At 29.8% G+C, this 13,555-nt stretch overlaps 1 protein-coding gene across 4 annotated transcripts; it reads right to left on the bottom strand.

Annotated features, from left to right (window-relative positions):
- Positions 1-2,738: 2,738 nt before the first annotated feature.
- LOC126677474 (cell division protein FtsZ homolog 2-1, chloroplastic-like) lies at positions 2,739-7,742 on the bottom strand. 4 transcript variants are annotated; one of them, XM_050372113.2, is made up of 8 exons: positions 7,454-7,742; positions 6,652-7,378; positions 5,636-5,935; positions 5,067-5,157; positions 4,729-4,853; positions 4,046-4,138; positions 3,208-3,273; positions 2,739-3,118 (listed from the first exon to the last, which is right to left on the bottom strand). In XM_050372113.2, exons 2-8 carry the CDS (start codon positions 7,306-7,308, stop codon positions 3,095-3,097), a joined length of 1,356 nt encoding a protein of 451 aa, XP_050228070.1. In that variant the 5' UTR covers positions 7,309-7,378; positions 7,454-7,742; the 3' UTR covers positions 2,739-3,094. The 4 variants fall into 4 exon arrangements, with proteins under 4 accessions (XP_050228070.1, XP_050228067.1, XP_050228068.1 ...); XM_050372110.2 differs by having other exon boundaries at positions 2,739-3,122; positions 7,454-7,741; XM_050372111.2 differs by having other exon boundaries at positions 2,739-3,122; positions 6,652-7,348; positions 7,454-7,741.
- Positions 7,743-13,555: the final 5,813 nt, after the last annotated feature.

The following is a 13,555-nucleotide window of genomic DNA, read 5'->3' as shown; positions in this document are numbered from 1 at the left end:
CGTCAATCGTAAACACCGTTTTTCATTTCTTTTCAAAAATAACATCGACAATTTTTAGTTGCATTTTTTCTGACGTGGCATGACACGAGATAGATCCAGCGAATGTCCAAATCATCAAAATTTCTCCGAAAAATATGCACATGATGAAATTAAAAAAAAATGAAAGATGATGCCCGTGACTGACACGTTATAAAGGTTATAGTATTTTTGAAATATAGTTTAAAGATTATATATAATTAACTCATTATAAAAATTATCGTAAATAATCATTAATTTATTATAAAAATGACATAACGTAAATGGGATAAACACTCACTCATTAATTATTAGTATTGCAAAGAGTTGAAGAAGCAACATATTCAATAGGTTTAATCACCAAAAAATGCCAAACTTATACGTCTTGTGTCAATTATAGCCAAACATTTAAAAATCACCAGATTTAGGCAAATCTTATATGTTCTGTTTCTTTTTTCGCCATTTTTGAATCGAACCTTTTGACACCGTATCGTCCACGTCATCGCCAACTAAGCAATTGGCTGGCATGGCAACTGAAATATTCAAATAAGGTTCGGCTATAACTGACACAAAAGAATTTGGTATTTTTTGGTGAATAAATTAATTTTAAAATTAAATAATTAAATGATTAATTATATTATAATAAAATTCAAATATATCTAATAAATGATATTTTTATTTAACACTAATTAAAATTAATTTATTTTTTTACTAAATTTAATTAATTCTAATAAATTGTTTTTACATATTTGATGGATATATAATTAATTTAAATTCTATTAAAAATAAAAAATGTTATATTCATCTTAAAATTTATTTCGCTAAATTTATAAGCGCTGGCAGCAAACTGCTAGGTCGTGGGTTCGATTCCTCCCACAAGCGTTCCCCCTTCACCAATTATCAAAAAAAAATCAACATTAATTCTTAAGTAATACATTAATTCATTTTTTAATTACATATTCATTAAAATATATTATAATATAAATTTGTTAGATTTAATTAGGTTTAATAAAAAATTAAAATTAATTCTAATTAGTATTAAATAGGAAATATTAATTATTTTAATATATATATATATGAGTTTTACAAATGATAATTAATTTATTAATTATTAAATTTAAAAATTGGTTTGAATTTAAAATTAGGTTTATTCACCTAAAAATACCAAACTTATTTTTTTGTGTCATTTATAGCCAAACCTTATTTAAATATTTTAGCTGTCATGCCAGCCAATTGCTTAGTTGACGGTGACGTGGATAACACGGTGTCAGAAAAACCGGTTCGATTCAAAAATGGCTAAAAAAGAAACATAACATAGGTTTGGCTAAATCTGGTGATTTTTGAAGGTTTGACTATAATTGACACAAAACGTATAGGTTTTGCATTTTTTGGTGATTAAGCCTATTCAATAACCATGCCGCATAAAGTTTGATAAAACAAAATTCGACAGTTGATTTCAATTTAATATATTTTGAATGGTTTAAACAGTCATGTTATTTCTTTCTATTCTCTGTTTTCTCATAATTTTTTAAATGTTTTATTCTAACTAACAATTATAATTTATACAGCACATTTTCTTATTTTTTTATTAATATATTAAAAAATTAAAAATGTGATATATTTAATCTAGTATAAAATTAGTTTTTTAAAACAATATACATATAGAATTTCTCACTTAAATTGAAAGAGGAAGAATATTTAAAAAAAATGTTTGGATCAAAGAAGACAGAGAAAGCCTAAATTGGACTTCCACTGGTAGCTATCCAAAAATTCAAAAAACATTCCATAAATTGAACAAAAACATAAATTAATATTCATTTTTTCTTTTCTAATTTTATTAAAAAAATAAAAAAACAAAATTATTTAAAATTTTAGATCGCTAAATTTATAATGATAATATTATTTGAAAATTTAAATTTATAAGATGAACAATTATAAACTACCATATTTTAATATTTCTTCGACAATTTTAAATTTATAATTTAGAAGGGCATCCACAATGCATTGTTATATTGGTGTGCTAATTCTATAATTTAACATTGATTTTTAAATTTCAACTTCAATACAATGCTATACTCAATGTTAAATTTAGCATTTGTATATTCTCTGTTAAATTTAGCATCAACTATATCATATGCTAAATTTTGATAACCAATCAAAATCCATTATTAATTACAATTTTTTACTATTACCTTTTTATTTTATTTATCTTTATTTTATTTTTTCATCTCAAATTTAATGCTATTTTTTTGTTTTTACTATCTCGATTGATTAAATATTTTAATAATAGATCACACACCAATACGTTAAAATATAAAACAATTTATTTTCATACAATTCATTAATTCTCTTAAAAATTCTTTTTTAAAAGAGCCCATTATAATATCAAATAAAATAAAATTTTATATTAATAAAAATTATAAAATATATGATTGATATTTTTTATAAAATAATTTAAAAATATAGGTAATAGTCCTATTAAATAATTAAAACATTTATTTTGCCATTTTACATTGAAGATAAAACTCGAATATTATGCTAAATATAGCATTTTGTTTTTTTTTTCATGCCAAATTTAACTTATAAAATAGCATTACATTGTGGATGATATCAAGAACAATGTCTTTGAAACCAAATGAAAATGATCAATAACTCATCATCCAGTCCAGTTTAACACTGCACAAGCCACTATAGAGTGCAGCCTGATAATTTTCTGAAATTACTTGAGAAGGAAGAATTTGCATGTATTTTCATTTGGTGAGCAATTTAAGGAACAAAACATCTACAGCTTATTAGGGTTTTGTTTTCTATATTCTGAACAAAACATACACTCTCAGTACCTCAACACTAGAAAAGACAAGAAGAGCTGTGTAGAAGAGCTAATACCTAAATAGATGTATGTCAGATCTTTAGAATGGACAACTTACTGAAGCAGATATTCATATGATGGGAGGAAAAAAAATGCAGACTATAATTTAAGCTCTTGGATAGCGAGAACGGCCTTTCTTCTTGAGGAACTCGGGAATCTCCACTGAACCGCCTTCGGTAAAAGAAGAGGGTCGCCTATTGACTCCGAAGGTTACATCTCCCGCCGATAGTTGACCTGCCTGCATTTTAGTCATTAACTAAGCAATCATATAGGGCAACTTGCAGTTGTTATGTGCATAAGAGAAAAGAGAGCAAGAAAGAGACCTGAAGGGGCCTGCCTTCATTTTCTTCCTGCCGTTTGAATCCAGTTGCAATTAGAGTTATACTGACCTGGATGACAAACCAACATTGATTCAAATCGACTGCGTGAATTTTACCAATACCAAGTGTGTACAGAACTAGTTCATTTGTACAGGCACATATTTGGAGCGCTAAGATCTAAAGTTGAGAGGGAAACAGCCTGACTCATAAAGTACTGTCATGGAAGGCTTTTGATGTCTGAGCCAGGGTAATGGACCTAAAGGAGAAATACATATAAAATTGTCACAGTCAGGAGTCAGGAGCAGACATGATCATGATTGCCTGATTTGGGCCGGGTCCAACAGGGCCTGACTCTTCTATATGCAAGCCCAAGCCCAGCCCAGCCCATCCCCCATTCGGGCCTAATTTTAAGCCCAGTTCAAAACTATAGTTATGCAGGTTCAGGCCGTGTTTGTTCAAGTCTATGCGGAAATTTAGTTAAAAATAAAAGTCCAAATCCATCCTAAAAAAAAAGCAGGCCTAATATGGGCTTGGACTCGGCCTGTGCTTTGTATTAAACTTAAGTGTCCAAATCCGCCCAAGCTGGGCATGCCTGAGCAGGTCTAGATCAATGCACAGGTTGAGTCAGGAGGAAGGTTAGAGAGAGAGACACCACAAATTACTTGGGGAAACTCAGAAAGGCCATGGCTAACTAACTAGAACCATCCTAAAGCATGTTATACCAGCCTATGTCCGCTAACTTACATACTAGATGTGCCTATACAGCATCAGCGGAAGCAAAAATTGTGATTTGGCAAGATAAAGGTTTGCAGAGTCCTGTATAGTTTATGCAATCACTTACCTGACCACTTAATGAGGGATCAATTACTGCTCCAAATATTAAATTCGCAGTTGGATCTACAAGGTCATAAATAACCTCTGCTGCAGCATTTACCTGTAAGATTTGTCAGGTTTGTCAAAGCAGATGAAAGGAGACATTACTACACCACGAGACAATTTTTTAAAAAAGTTTAAATCTCTGCACGAGCATGTTGCTCACGAGTTAAAGAATACATAGAACCAAGCATAATTATCCACTATGGTGACTTTCTCACTCTAGGTTGGATAATAAAAAATGAAGACTGAGCATCATCAAGTGAGTAACAAAATAAATATAATCGACAAGCTACCTTTTGAACAGTAGAAAATACAACACAGCAGACATTTCTTAAATTTCAATGCAAACATGACAAACAAAAATGTTTAATTAGAATAAGGACAGTAATTTGGGTGATCAATCAAGCAAACTTTTGGCAAAATGTAAACCGCCCTTATTTTAATAATCAATGATAAAAAAAACTATTACTCCCCACAACGCCTCCCACCTCCACGCCCAAATATAAAGTAGGTAAGTACTGCTGACAACGGATATGCTTTTATACAATTCATAACAGCATAGGGCTACGTTCAAAAAACAAGTAAAAGATTCCGGGTTGAACAAGTATATTAGATATCCACTTGTCGCTATAGTAAGAGAAGAAGTACCTCAAATAAAGTCAAATCACTTCCACCAGTTATGTTCCATACTATTCCAGTTGCCCTCTCTATGCCAATATCTAATAGAGGTGACTGAATTGCATTTAATGCAGCGTCTCTTGCCCTTGTTTTCCCTGCTTAGAAACATGAACAATGGGATAACTCAAAAATGATCAAAAGACAACCTTAAAAGACCAGGCGAAATAGCATAGTAAACGAGAGGCATGTTTAGGCAATCAAGCCACAGATAGCAAAATGGCCATCATGATAAGCAGCTGAGAAGTTAATTCAGGGTACAAATAAATCAAGAAACCAAAACATTCTTGTGATAAGCAGCATAAAATTACCGGTTGCAGTTCCTATCCCCATTAACGAAGATCCTGCATTTGCCATTATAGCTCGCACATCAGCAAAATCCACATTCACCAATCCTGGAATCTGCAAGTTATGAAACATACCACTGATTAAGTACAGAAGAGAGAGCCCCTATATCAATGCATGACCGTCGACATGACAGCTATTACGAATGTTCATTTAATCAATGGATGAAAAATTTAGCAAATTCTTCTTTAAACTGAATGAGCACAAGGGTGTGATGCATGTGTACTCTCTTAGCGTCCAGACAACTTCAAGAGTATTAATGCAGATGTACAGTCTTTAACACACGTATGTCCGAGTATTAAAGTGTCTATGCCTGAATTACTAGGATCTTTCCACTATAGCACTTGAAGCATCCGCACATCCCTCGTAGAGTTTTCAGAACATTGTAGTCATCAACAATTTTTGGAAAATATAGAGTTTATTATCATGGAGTTTGCAGTGACCAAACATGAAATCTAAAATTAGAATTGATAGAGATAAAAAGGAGCAACTAGAATTTATTTGCTTTATAATAAATGTCTCTGGGAATACGTACTGTAATAATATCAGAGATACCACGGACCCCCTGTCTCAGAATATCATCAGCCAGGTTAAATGCTTCTGTTACTGGGGTAGATTGGGAAACAGCAGTCAATAACTTGTCGTTAGGAATGACAATCAGTGTGTCAACGCTATCTCTTAAAGCTGCAATTCCTTCCTGGGCCTGAACTGCTCTCCTCCGACCCTCAAACGAAAAAGGCGTTGTGACTATACCAACTGTCAATATACCCATTGCCTTTGCAACATTTGCAATGATAGGAGCTCCACCGGTGCCAGTTCCCCCACCCATTCCAGCCTGCATGTAGAAACTTAAGGTTCTGATTGAAAAAACAAAACAAACTACACAAAAGAGTATCTTTCAGGTTAAGAAAACAGCATGAAGTACAAAAATCAACACTGTCAAGTACATATGGCTTTGTAGGCATAAATCTGTACTGTGCTTGACATGTTAGGAAGAAGAGTACACGTGTGAGACAAATCCATATCTCCAGGAGAGTCTAGAGAGCTAATACTTCATGATAATATTAGCATGTTCGAAGTTCATTTTTAGAATTGTAGATTATGCTCATCGCTTGACCAAATTCTCAAATGAACTCAATTATGTCAAGCTGGTTGGAGACAGATTATGCCCATGCCAAAGTTCATATTCTATAGAATTGTGTCTGTCCTCCAACTGAATTCATTATGGAAATAAAATTCACAGAAATTGTTGCAATTTGCAAACAAAGTAAAAAGCTCAGAAGTTCTTAATGTGCCTTAAAATCAAAATGCTCATCTAAATGCATATAGCAGTTTGCCTGTGATTAATACATAACATTTTAAAGGACCTCGTGATAATTTTTGTAATACTGATGTGTAACTAAGCTAGAAAAAGATAATAGTGTACTCTTTGAGGATAAGCCAATTTTATTACAAGGAAATAGTAACAGGGAATAACACATAAACACAAACAGAGTAAATAAAATAGAGCTACAATCAGACTAATCTGTTGTGCATAAATGCTGAACTTACTGTGACAAAGACCATATCAGATCCAAAAAGTGCCTCTTCTATTGCTTCCTTGCTTTCTTTGGCAGCATTCATTCCAATCTCCGGGTTACCTCCAGCTCCAAGACCTCTAGTCAGCTCCTGACCGATTTGCAGACGATTTTCAGGAAATACAGGGGACATTTTCATAGCTTGGACATCTGTGTTGACAATCCAAAACTCCACACCCCTCATTGCACTCTCTATCATACGATTGACTGCATTAGACCCACCCCCTCCAACACCAATAACTTTAATCTTAGCTTCATTATAATTACTCGGACTAGAATCATGCCCTAAGGTGTCAGTAACAGTTCCGCTCGAAGTATCCTTCCTTGGGGTAGCCACTGAGTTGTTCCCTTCACCTCTAAGCATCGAAATTTCAGGATGCAGATCGAGAAAAGGGTCCTTGTTGGGATAAGGACTAACACTATGAGACTGAGCCGAACATTCAAAATGAGAGAAATTTGCCTTCTGGGTGGCACCCAAAAACCTGTTCTTATCATCATACATTCTAAGAGAGGCAACTCTTGCTAATCCTAGGTGATTCTCCACGGACACTCTCCCTCCGAGAACACTCAACATCCCGATGGGGTTTCGAGTATCGGAAGGCGTACAATACGGGGACACACAAGCTGCCATCTTAAAAACACCAAAACTGTGCTGCAGAAATGCCTAAATTCTAAAAAAAAAAAAAGCTTAGCTCCAGAACCTGTTTAACAAATAAACAAGACAATCAAGAACTTAATACAATGCTGAACTAATTCAAATATAGCCAAGAACAAACCTGAGGGAGGAGGAGTCAGCAGAGTAAGAAATTGGAAATGCTCCGATGAAGCATTGGGCAGGTAAGTGGCAGCTAAACTATAGAGTTGGAATGGGTTTTTGATTTTGGAGTCTTGTATGTTTAGGTATTACTTTAAATTAAATTAAATTTTTTTGGCTTAAACTCGGCAGAGTAAAGTTTAGAGTAGTGCCGCAACTGTGAATACTGTTTTTATTTAGGTAATTTTGTAATTATTATTGAAGTTGATAAAAAGGAAAAAACAAAGAAAAATCTTGGAAGAGAAAAACAAGGGGTTTTGCTTTGCGGGAGGAAAGCAGGATAGTGAGCTAACAGGATATCTGTGGGGCTCCGCCTCTACTACATTACAATCTTTTTTTTTTTTTTCTTGGCTTTCTTTTTTTTTTTTGGGTCAAAATCAAACAACCTTAATTGTGTTTTTATTAAAATTAATTTTTCAAATTAAAATATTTTTTTAGAAGAAAATTAAAATATACTTATATTTTTAATTTTATTGTTTAAATTCTTTTAAATTTTTTTAAATTTATATTAAATGAATTATAAAATTTTAGAATACAATTGAAAAAACAAAATAACTAGGGTTTAAGTGATGGGCTGGTTCAGAATAGTCTCTGGCACGTTATTATACGAGAAATTTACATTTATACCTAAAATAAAAAAATATTAGCAAACTTTACTTCAACGCGGAAAACTTAGAAGAAATACATCACGTTTTATTAACTTGATGTTTTTACTCTTCGTGCTTTAAATATTTATGATTTTACTCTCTACATATAAACAAACATTCCGAGTCTCTGACATCTTTTATTTACCTTCTCTCTTCACGTGCTTCCCTGACACCCAAAAGCAAACCACATACTAACTGTTGCATGCCCATTTTGTTTATTTTTATTAACATCAAATTAAACAATAAATAATGATTTGGATTCTTTTATTTATTTTTATTAAATACATTAAGCTGCTTGCAACCTACCAAAAAAAATTATAACTAAAATTAAATAAACCAACAACTGAATAATAAACAAGTTGGGCATATTTTTTTTTGTTTTATTGATATGGTTAATTATTATATATATTGTATTATAATTTTATTATATTATTCTCATAGCTTTATTATAATTTTTTCATAGCCTTATCATATTTATATTATTATTTTTGCATAATTTATTTATATAATTTATGTAGAATTAGATAATATTTTCATAGCAGTATCATAATATTATCACAAACTTATTTTAATATTTTCATACTCTTATTCTGATAATAACCTTATCATAAATTTATCATAAATTCATTACAAAAATTTGTTTTACGTACTTTATCATCATTTTATCATATAACCTTATCGTAATTTCTTGCATAACTTACTTTATGTAATTTATGCAGAATTAGATAACATTTTCATAATAATATCATAATATTATCACAACTCTATCATAATACTATCAGTTTTATTATGATAATAATTTTATCATAATGTTATCGTAACCTTATTATGAAACGTTTTTTTTACGTACTTTATCATAACAGCATCATAACTTTATTATAATATTATCATATTATTATCATAATTTATCATGATATTATCATAATTTTTTGCACAACTAATTTTACGTTATTTATGTAGAATCAAATAGTATTTTCATAACAGTATCACAATATTATCACAACCTTATCATAACATTATTCTAATCTTATTATAATAATAACCTTATCATAGTATGGTCATAATCTTATTATAAAAGCAACAGTGATATTATCATCTCGGTATCATAATTTTTCTGTAAAAAATTATTTTTCGTACATTATCATACTATTATCATTAACTTTGTCATACTATTATCATAACCTATTCTTATAAAAAGTATCATAACATTATCATAATATACTTTATCATAACATTATCATAAAGTATTATCATAATATTATCATGACGTACTTTATCATAACTATATTGTAACTTTTTATCATAAACTTATCATACTATTATCATAACATTATCACAATATACTTTATCATAACAATATCAAAAAACTCTTATCATAACATTATCATGACGTACTTTATCATAACTATATCATAACCTTATCATATTATTATCATAACCGCGTAGTATTATGGTATTGATATGATAACGTTATGATACAGTTATGCTAACAGTAATGATACCGAAATGATAATCAAGCATTTTTCTTGACAGAAAATCGTTTTTCTCTGCAGTGTTATGATAATGATATGATAACATCATAGTGATAACAATATGATAATCAGGCGCTGTTTTCTGCAGAAAATCGTTTTTTCTGCAGAAAATCATTTTTTTCATCATAAAATCGTTTTTAATGCAGATTTTCAAATCTTAAACTAAAAAAAATTAAGAACAATTATTTTAGATCTGAGAGTTAAAATAAATCGTAATAATCACCACGATTTAAAACAAAATCGCTAAAATGTGGAAGAACGGCAGAGTGAAGACGAAACGAAGGCGGGGCGAAGGCGGAGTAATGGCGGATCGGCGAAGGCGGAGTAACGGCGTGATAAAGAAGAAAAAATAAATGAAGAAGAAGAAGAAATTGGAAAAGTAGAAAAAATGGAGGTGAAGAAGAAGAAAAAGAGAGAGAGAGGGGAGAGAGAAAAAATCTGAGAAAAAAGGAAGATACACAAGTGAGAGTAAAACTAAAATGCTTAGAGTAAAAAAATAATAAGAAATAGGTATTATTATAATAAAAAAAGACGTTAGAGTAAAAAAATAAAAGTGATAAAAATGTGAGGTATTTTTTCTATCTTTTTCTTATTGAGGTATAATTTACTATTATTGTAGAAAATAGAGTGTTTTCCCTAATTTTTTCTTATTATACAGTTCTGGATTCTTGGGTTAGGCTGGGCTTAGCATTAACATTATGTTGGGCTGCTGCTTTACCAACATTTTTAGGGTTAAACACACAAATCACCCAAATAGCCCTTTTCATCTCAAAAATACATCAGCTAATAAAGAAATGTAGAAATCTCTCATTAATAAAATTTAATTTTCATAAATACCCCAAATCATGAAACACGGAAATTTATAGCTAAAATAGGACTATTATATCCTTCATTCCCAACACAAAAGAAGAACAAATCAAGTATATAAATATTACAATTATTGGACAGCAAAAGTCAAATCTCCGGTGAGTAGTGCCGATGAAGTGAAAGACACAACAAGCGTGGAGGATGAGATGAAGAATACAGCAGCGACGAAGCCATAGAGGAAGGCGGAGGAATAGTTTGATGAATCTCCGATCATGACGGCGGAGCGTTCCAGAATTTGGGCTTTTCTAAACGACAAGATGAGATCCAACGCCCGGTCACCGATAGTGGAGCATAGTAGAAAAGGCCGGCAACAGTGATCATCTTCTTGATTGATTGTGTTGGAATTTTTTCTTAATTATTTTAGGTTGTGGTCCAAAGCTACTTCCGATCTCTATAATTTCTACTTTTGCTAAAAAGAAATTAGGGTAATTGATGTGTTTAAAATAATTATTTATAATTGTGATTATATTTTCATGAACTTGGCCTCTTTCTTATTTCCCCCATCTGTCTTTCTCTATATTTCACATTCAAAGTGTAAGACAAATTTGTCTCAGAGGCTTTAGAGAGCTGGCTATCTTGCAAATATGTTGAATATGCACTATAAATTGCATCCACGTGTCAAATTAAAAATTTCAATAAACACTTAGAAGTATGTGTAGATTATTAGTTTTGTTTTTTGATAATTTAGATTAATAGTTAAAACATTTTAACTGTAAATTTTGTGACTAACATAATATTGATTTAACGAACTTGTATGATATTGCATAAAGGGTAAATTCTGTCTTTTTGGATAATTATGAGTTTAATGTATAGATGATAATTTAAAAGATGTAGTTTATATTAAATTTATATTGAGTTTAAATTTAATTACATATAATTTACATTAAATTTACATGTAGTTTAAATAGAGTTTATACATAATTTACATTAAAATTTAAAATTGACAACGAGTTGATTAATGATTACAGAAACATATAATAAATTAATAAATGCATATTTAAAATTTAAAATTTAAAATTAACAATTAGTAGATTCACGGTTACATAAACACTATAAATATCTATTCTAAAGTTGATCATGGGTCATGAAATAGTTACAAAAATGATAAATTAGTAAATATATATTTAAAATATAAAATCGTCAAAGAGTCGATTCACGATTAAGAATAATTGATGCAGACTGAAATCAACTCGATGTAAACTGAAAATAATAAAATTTTATTGTTAGTTCAATTAATAATTAATTATGTATTTTGATTTTTTTTCTAGCACTTGTTCTGTGAATTGTTAGAATTTTTTACTTCATTTTGATATTTAGGTGATATTAAATTGATACTCCCTCCGTTTTTTTTAGTTGTCCATTTAGCCAATTTTATTTGTCTACAAATAGTTGTCCATTTAGTAATTCCATGTGATCTTAGCTACTTATCTTCCAAGTTTACCCATCCCTAATAAATGACCCTATGTTTTAATTTAAAAGGCATTTATTAACTAATAGGGCTATATTAGTATTTTTCTTTATAAATTAAGACAAAAGAAGCACTATCTTGGTATGTGCAACATTGGCTAAATGGACAACTAAAAAAGAACGGAGGTAGTATTTGTTAATCTTAAAATTATTCAATCTGCACTATTAATTTTCTCTCAAAATATTAAAAAATACAATTGAAGTTGAAACTAATTCATGTGATCCCCATTTATGTGTTAGTGAAAAACATTTGACATTTGATTGATCTTCAGTTGACATTCAATTGATCTTTAGTTGACATATGGTTGATATTCTGTTAACATTTGGTTGATCTTCAGTTGGCATTCAGATGATCTTCAGTTGACATTCAGTTGATCTTTAGTTTCCATATGGTTGATATTCTGTTAACATTTGGTTGATCTTTGACATTTGGTTGATCTTTGACATTTGGTTGATGTTGTACGTGAAGAAAAACTAAAATAAAATTAAATTAAATTGAGACAGAATAAAGATATATTAATATTTAGGTGATCTGATGTATAGTTGATCTTTAGTTGATTTTAGGTTGATTTTAGGTTGATATTTGGCTGATTTGACTTTTATTTGCAAATAAGCCTAAGTTATCAATACAAATTCTAGTTACATAAGACATGATAAACTAATAATATTTATTTAAAATCTAAAGTTGATAATAAATCGTTTCACATTTAAATAAATGCATAATAAACTAATATATATATGATGTTGATGTTGAAATTGCATGGTTATGGTTTGTAATCATGTTTTTGGTTTATACTTCAAAGGGGTTGACTTGTAAAGGTTAGTACCAGCTAGAATTGACGAACGACTTTCATGACAAATTCAATCATTTTGAAGAAATGGAAGTCCAATTACTATGTTATACTGAATGCATTGTTGATCTTGTGTTGATTTTCAGTTAATATTTGATTTACTTTAGCAATGTCCGGAAAAGAAAATGATATTGTACGTGAAATAAAATTAAAAAAGTTAAAATTAAACTGAGACAGAATATAATTAAATTTAACTGGTTGATCTTAGATTAATTTTAAGTTGACGTTTGGTTGATTTTAAGTTGATGTTTGGTTGATTTTAGGTTGATATTTGGTTGATCTGACTTTAATCTGCAAATAAGTCTAAGTTACCAATAAAAATTTAAGTTATATAAACACATTATAAACTTATAAATATTTGTTTAAAATCTAAAATTGACAAAAGAAATCGTGTCATAGTTAAATAAACACATAGTAAACTAATAAATATATATTTAAAATCTAAAGTTGATAACGAGTTGATTTAGGGTTACATAAACACATGATAGATTAATAAATCAAAAGTTGATAATTAGTTAATTTATGGTTCTTTAAACACATAATAAATTAAAAAAAAATTCAGTATAATTTAAAGTCACTTTTACAATTAGTTTACTATATTGTCACTTTAAGTTAAATAAAATAAAATAGATAAAAAAATTAATTAATTTTTTTATGAATAAATTATTAATTAATTATTAAGATAAATAATTAAGAGTTT

Source organism: Mercurialis annua, linkage group LG4 (assembly GCF_937616625.2).
Source record: "Mercurialis annua linkage group LG4, ddMerAnnu1.2, whole genome shotgun sequence".
NCBI classification, from domain to species: Eukaryota; Viridiplantae; Streptophyta; class Magnoliopsida; order Malpighiales; family Euphorbiaceae; genus Mercurialis; species Mercurialis annua.
This window is presented reverse-complemented; position numbering and strand designations above follow the sequence as displayed.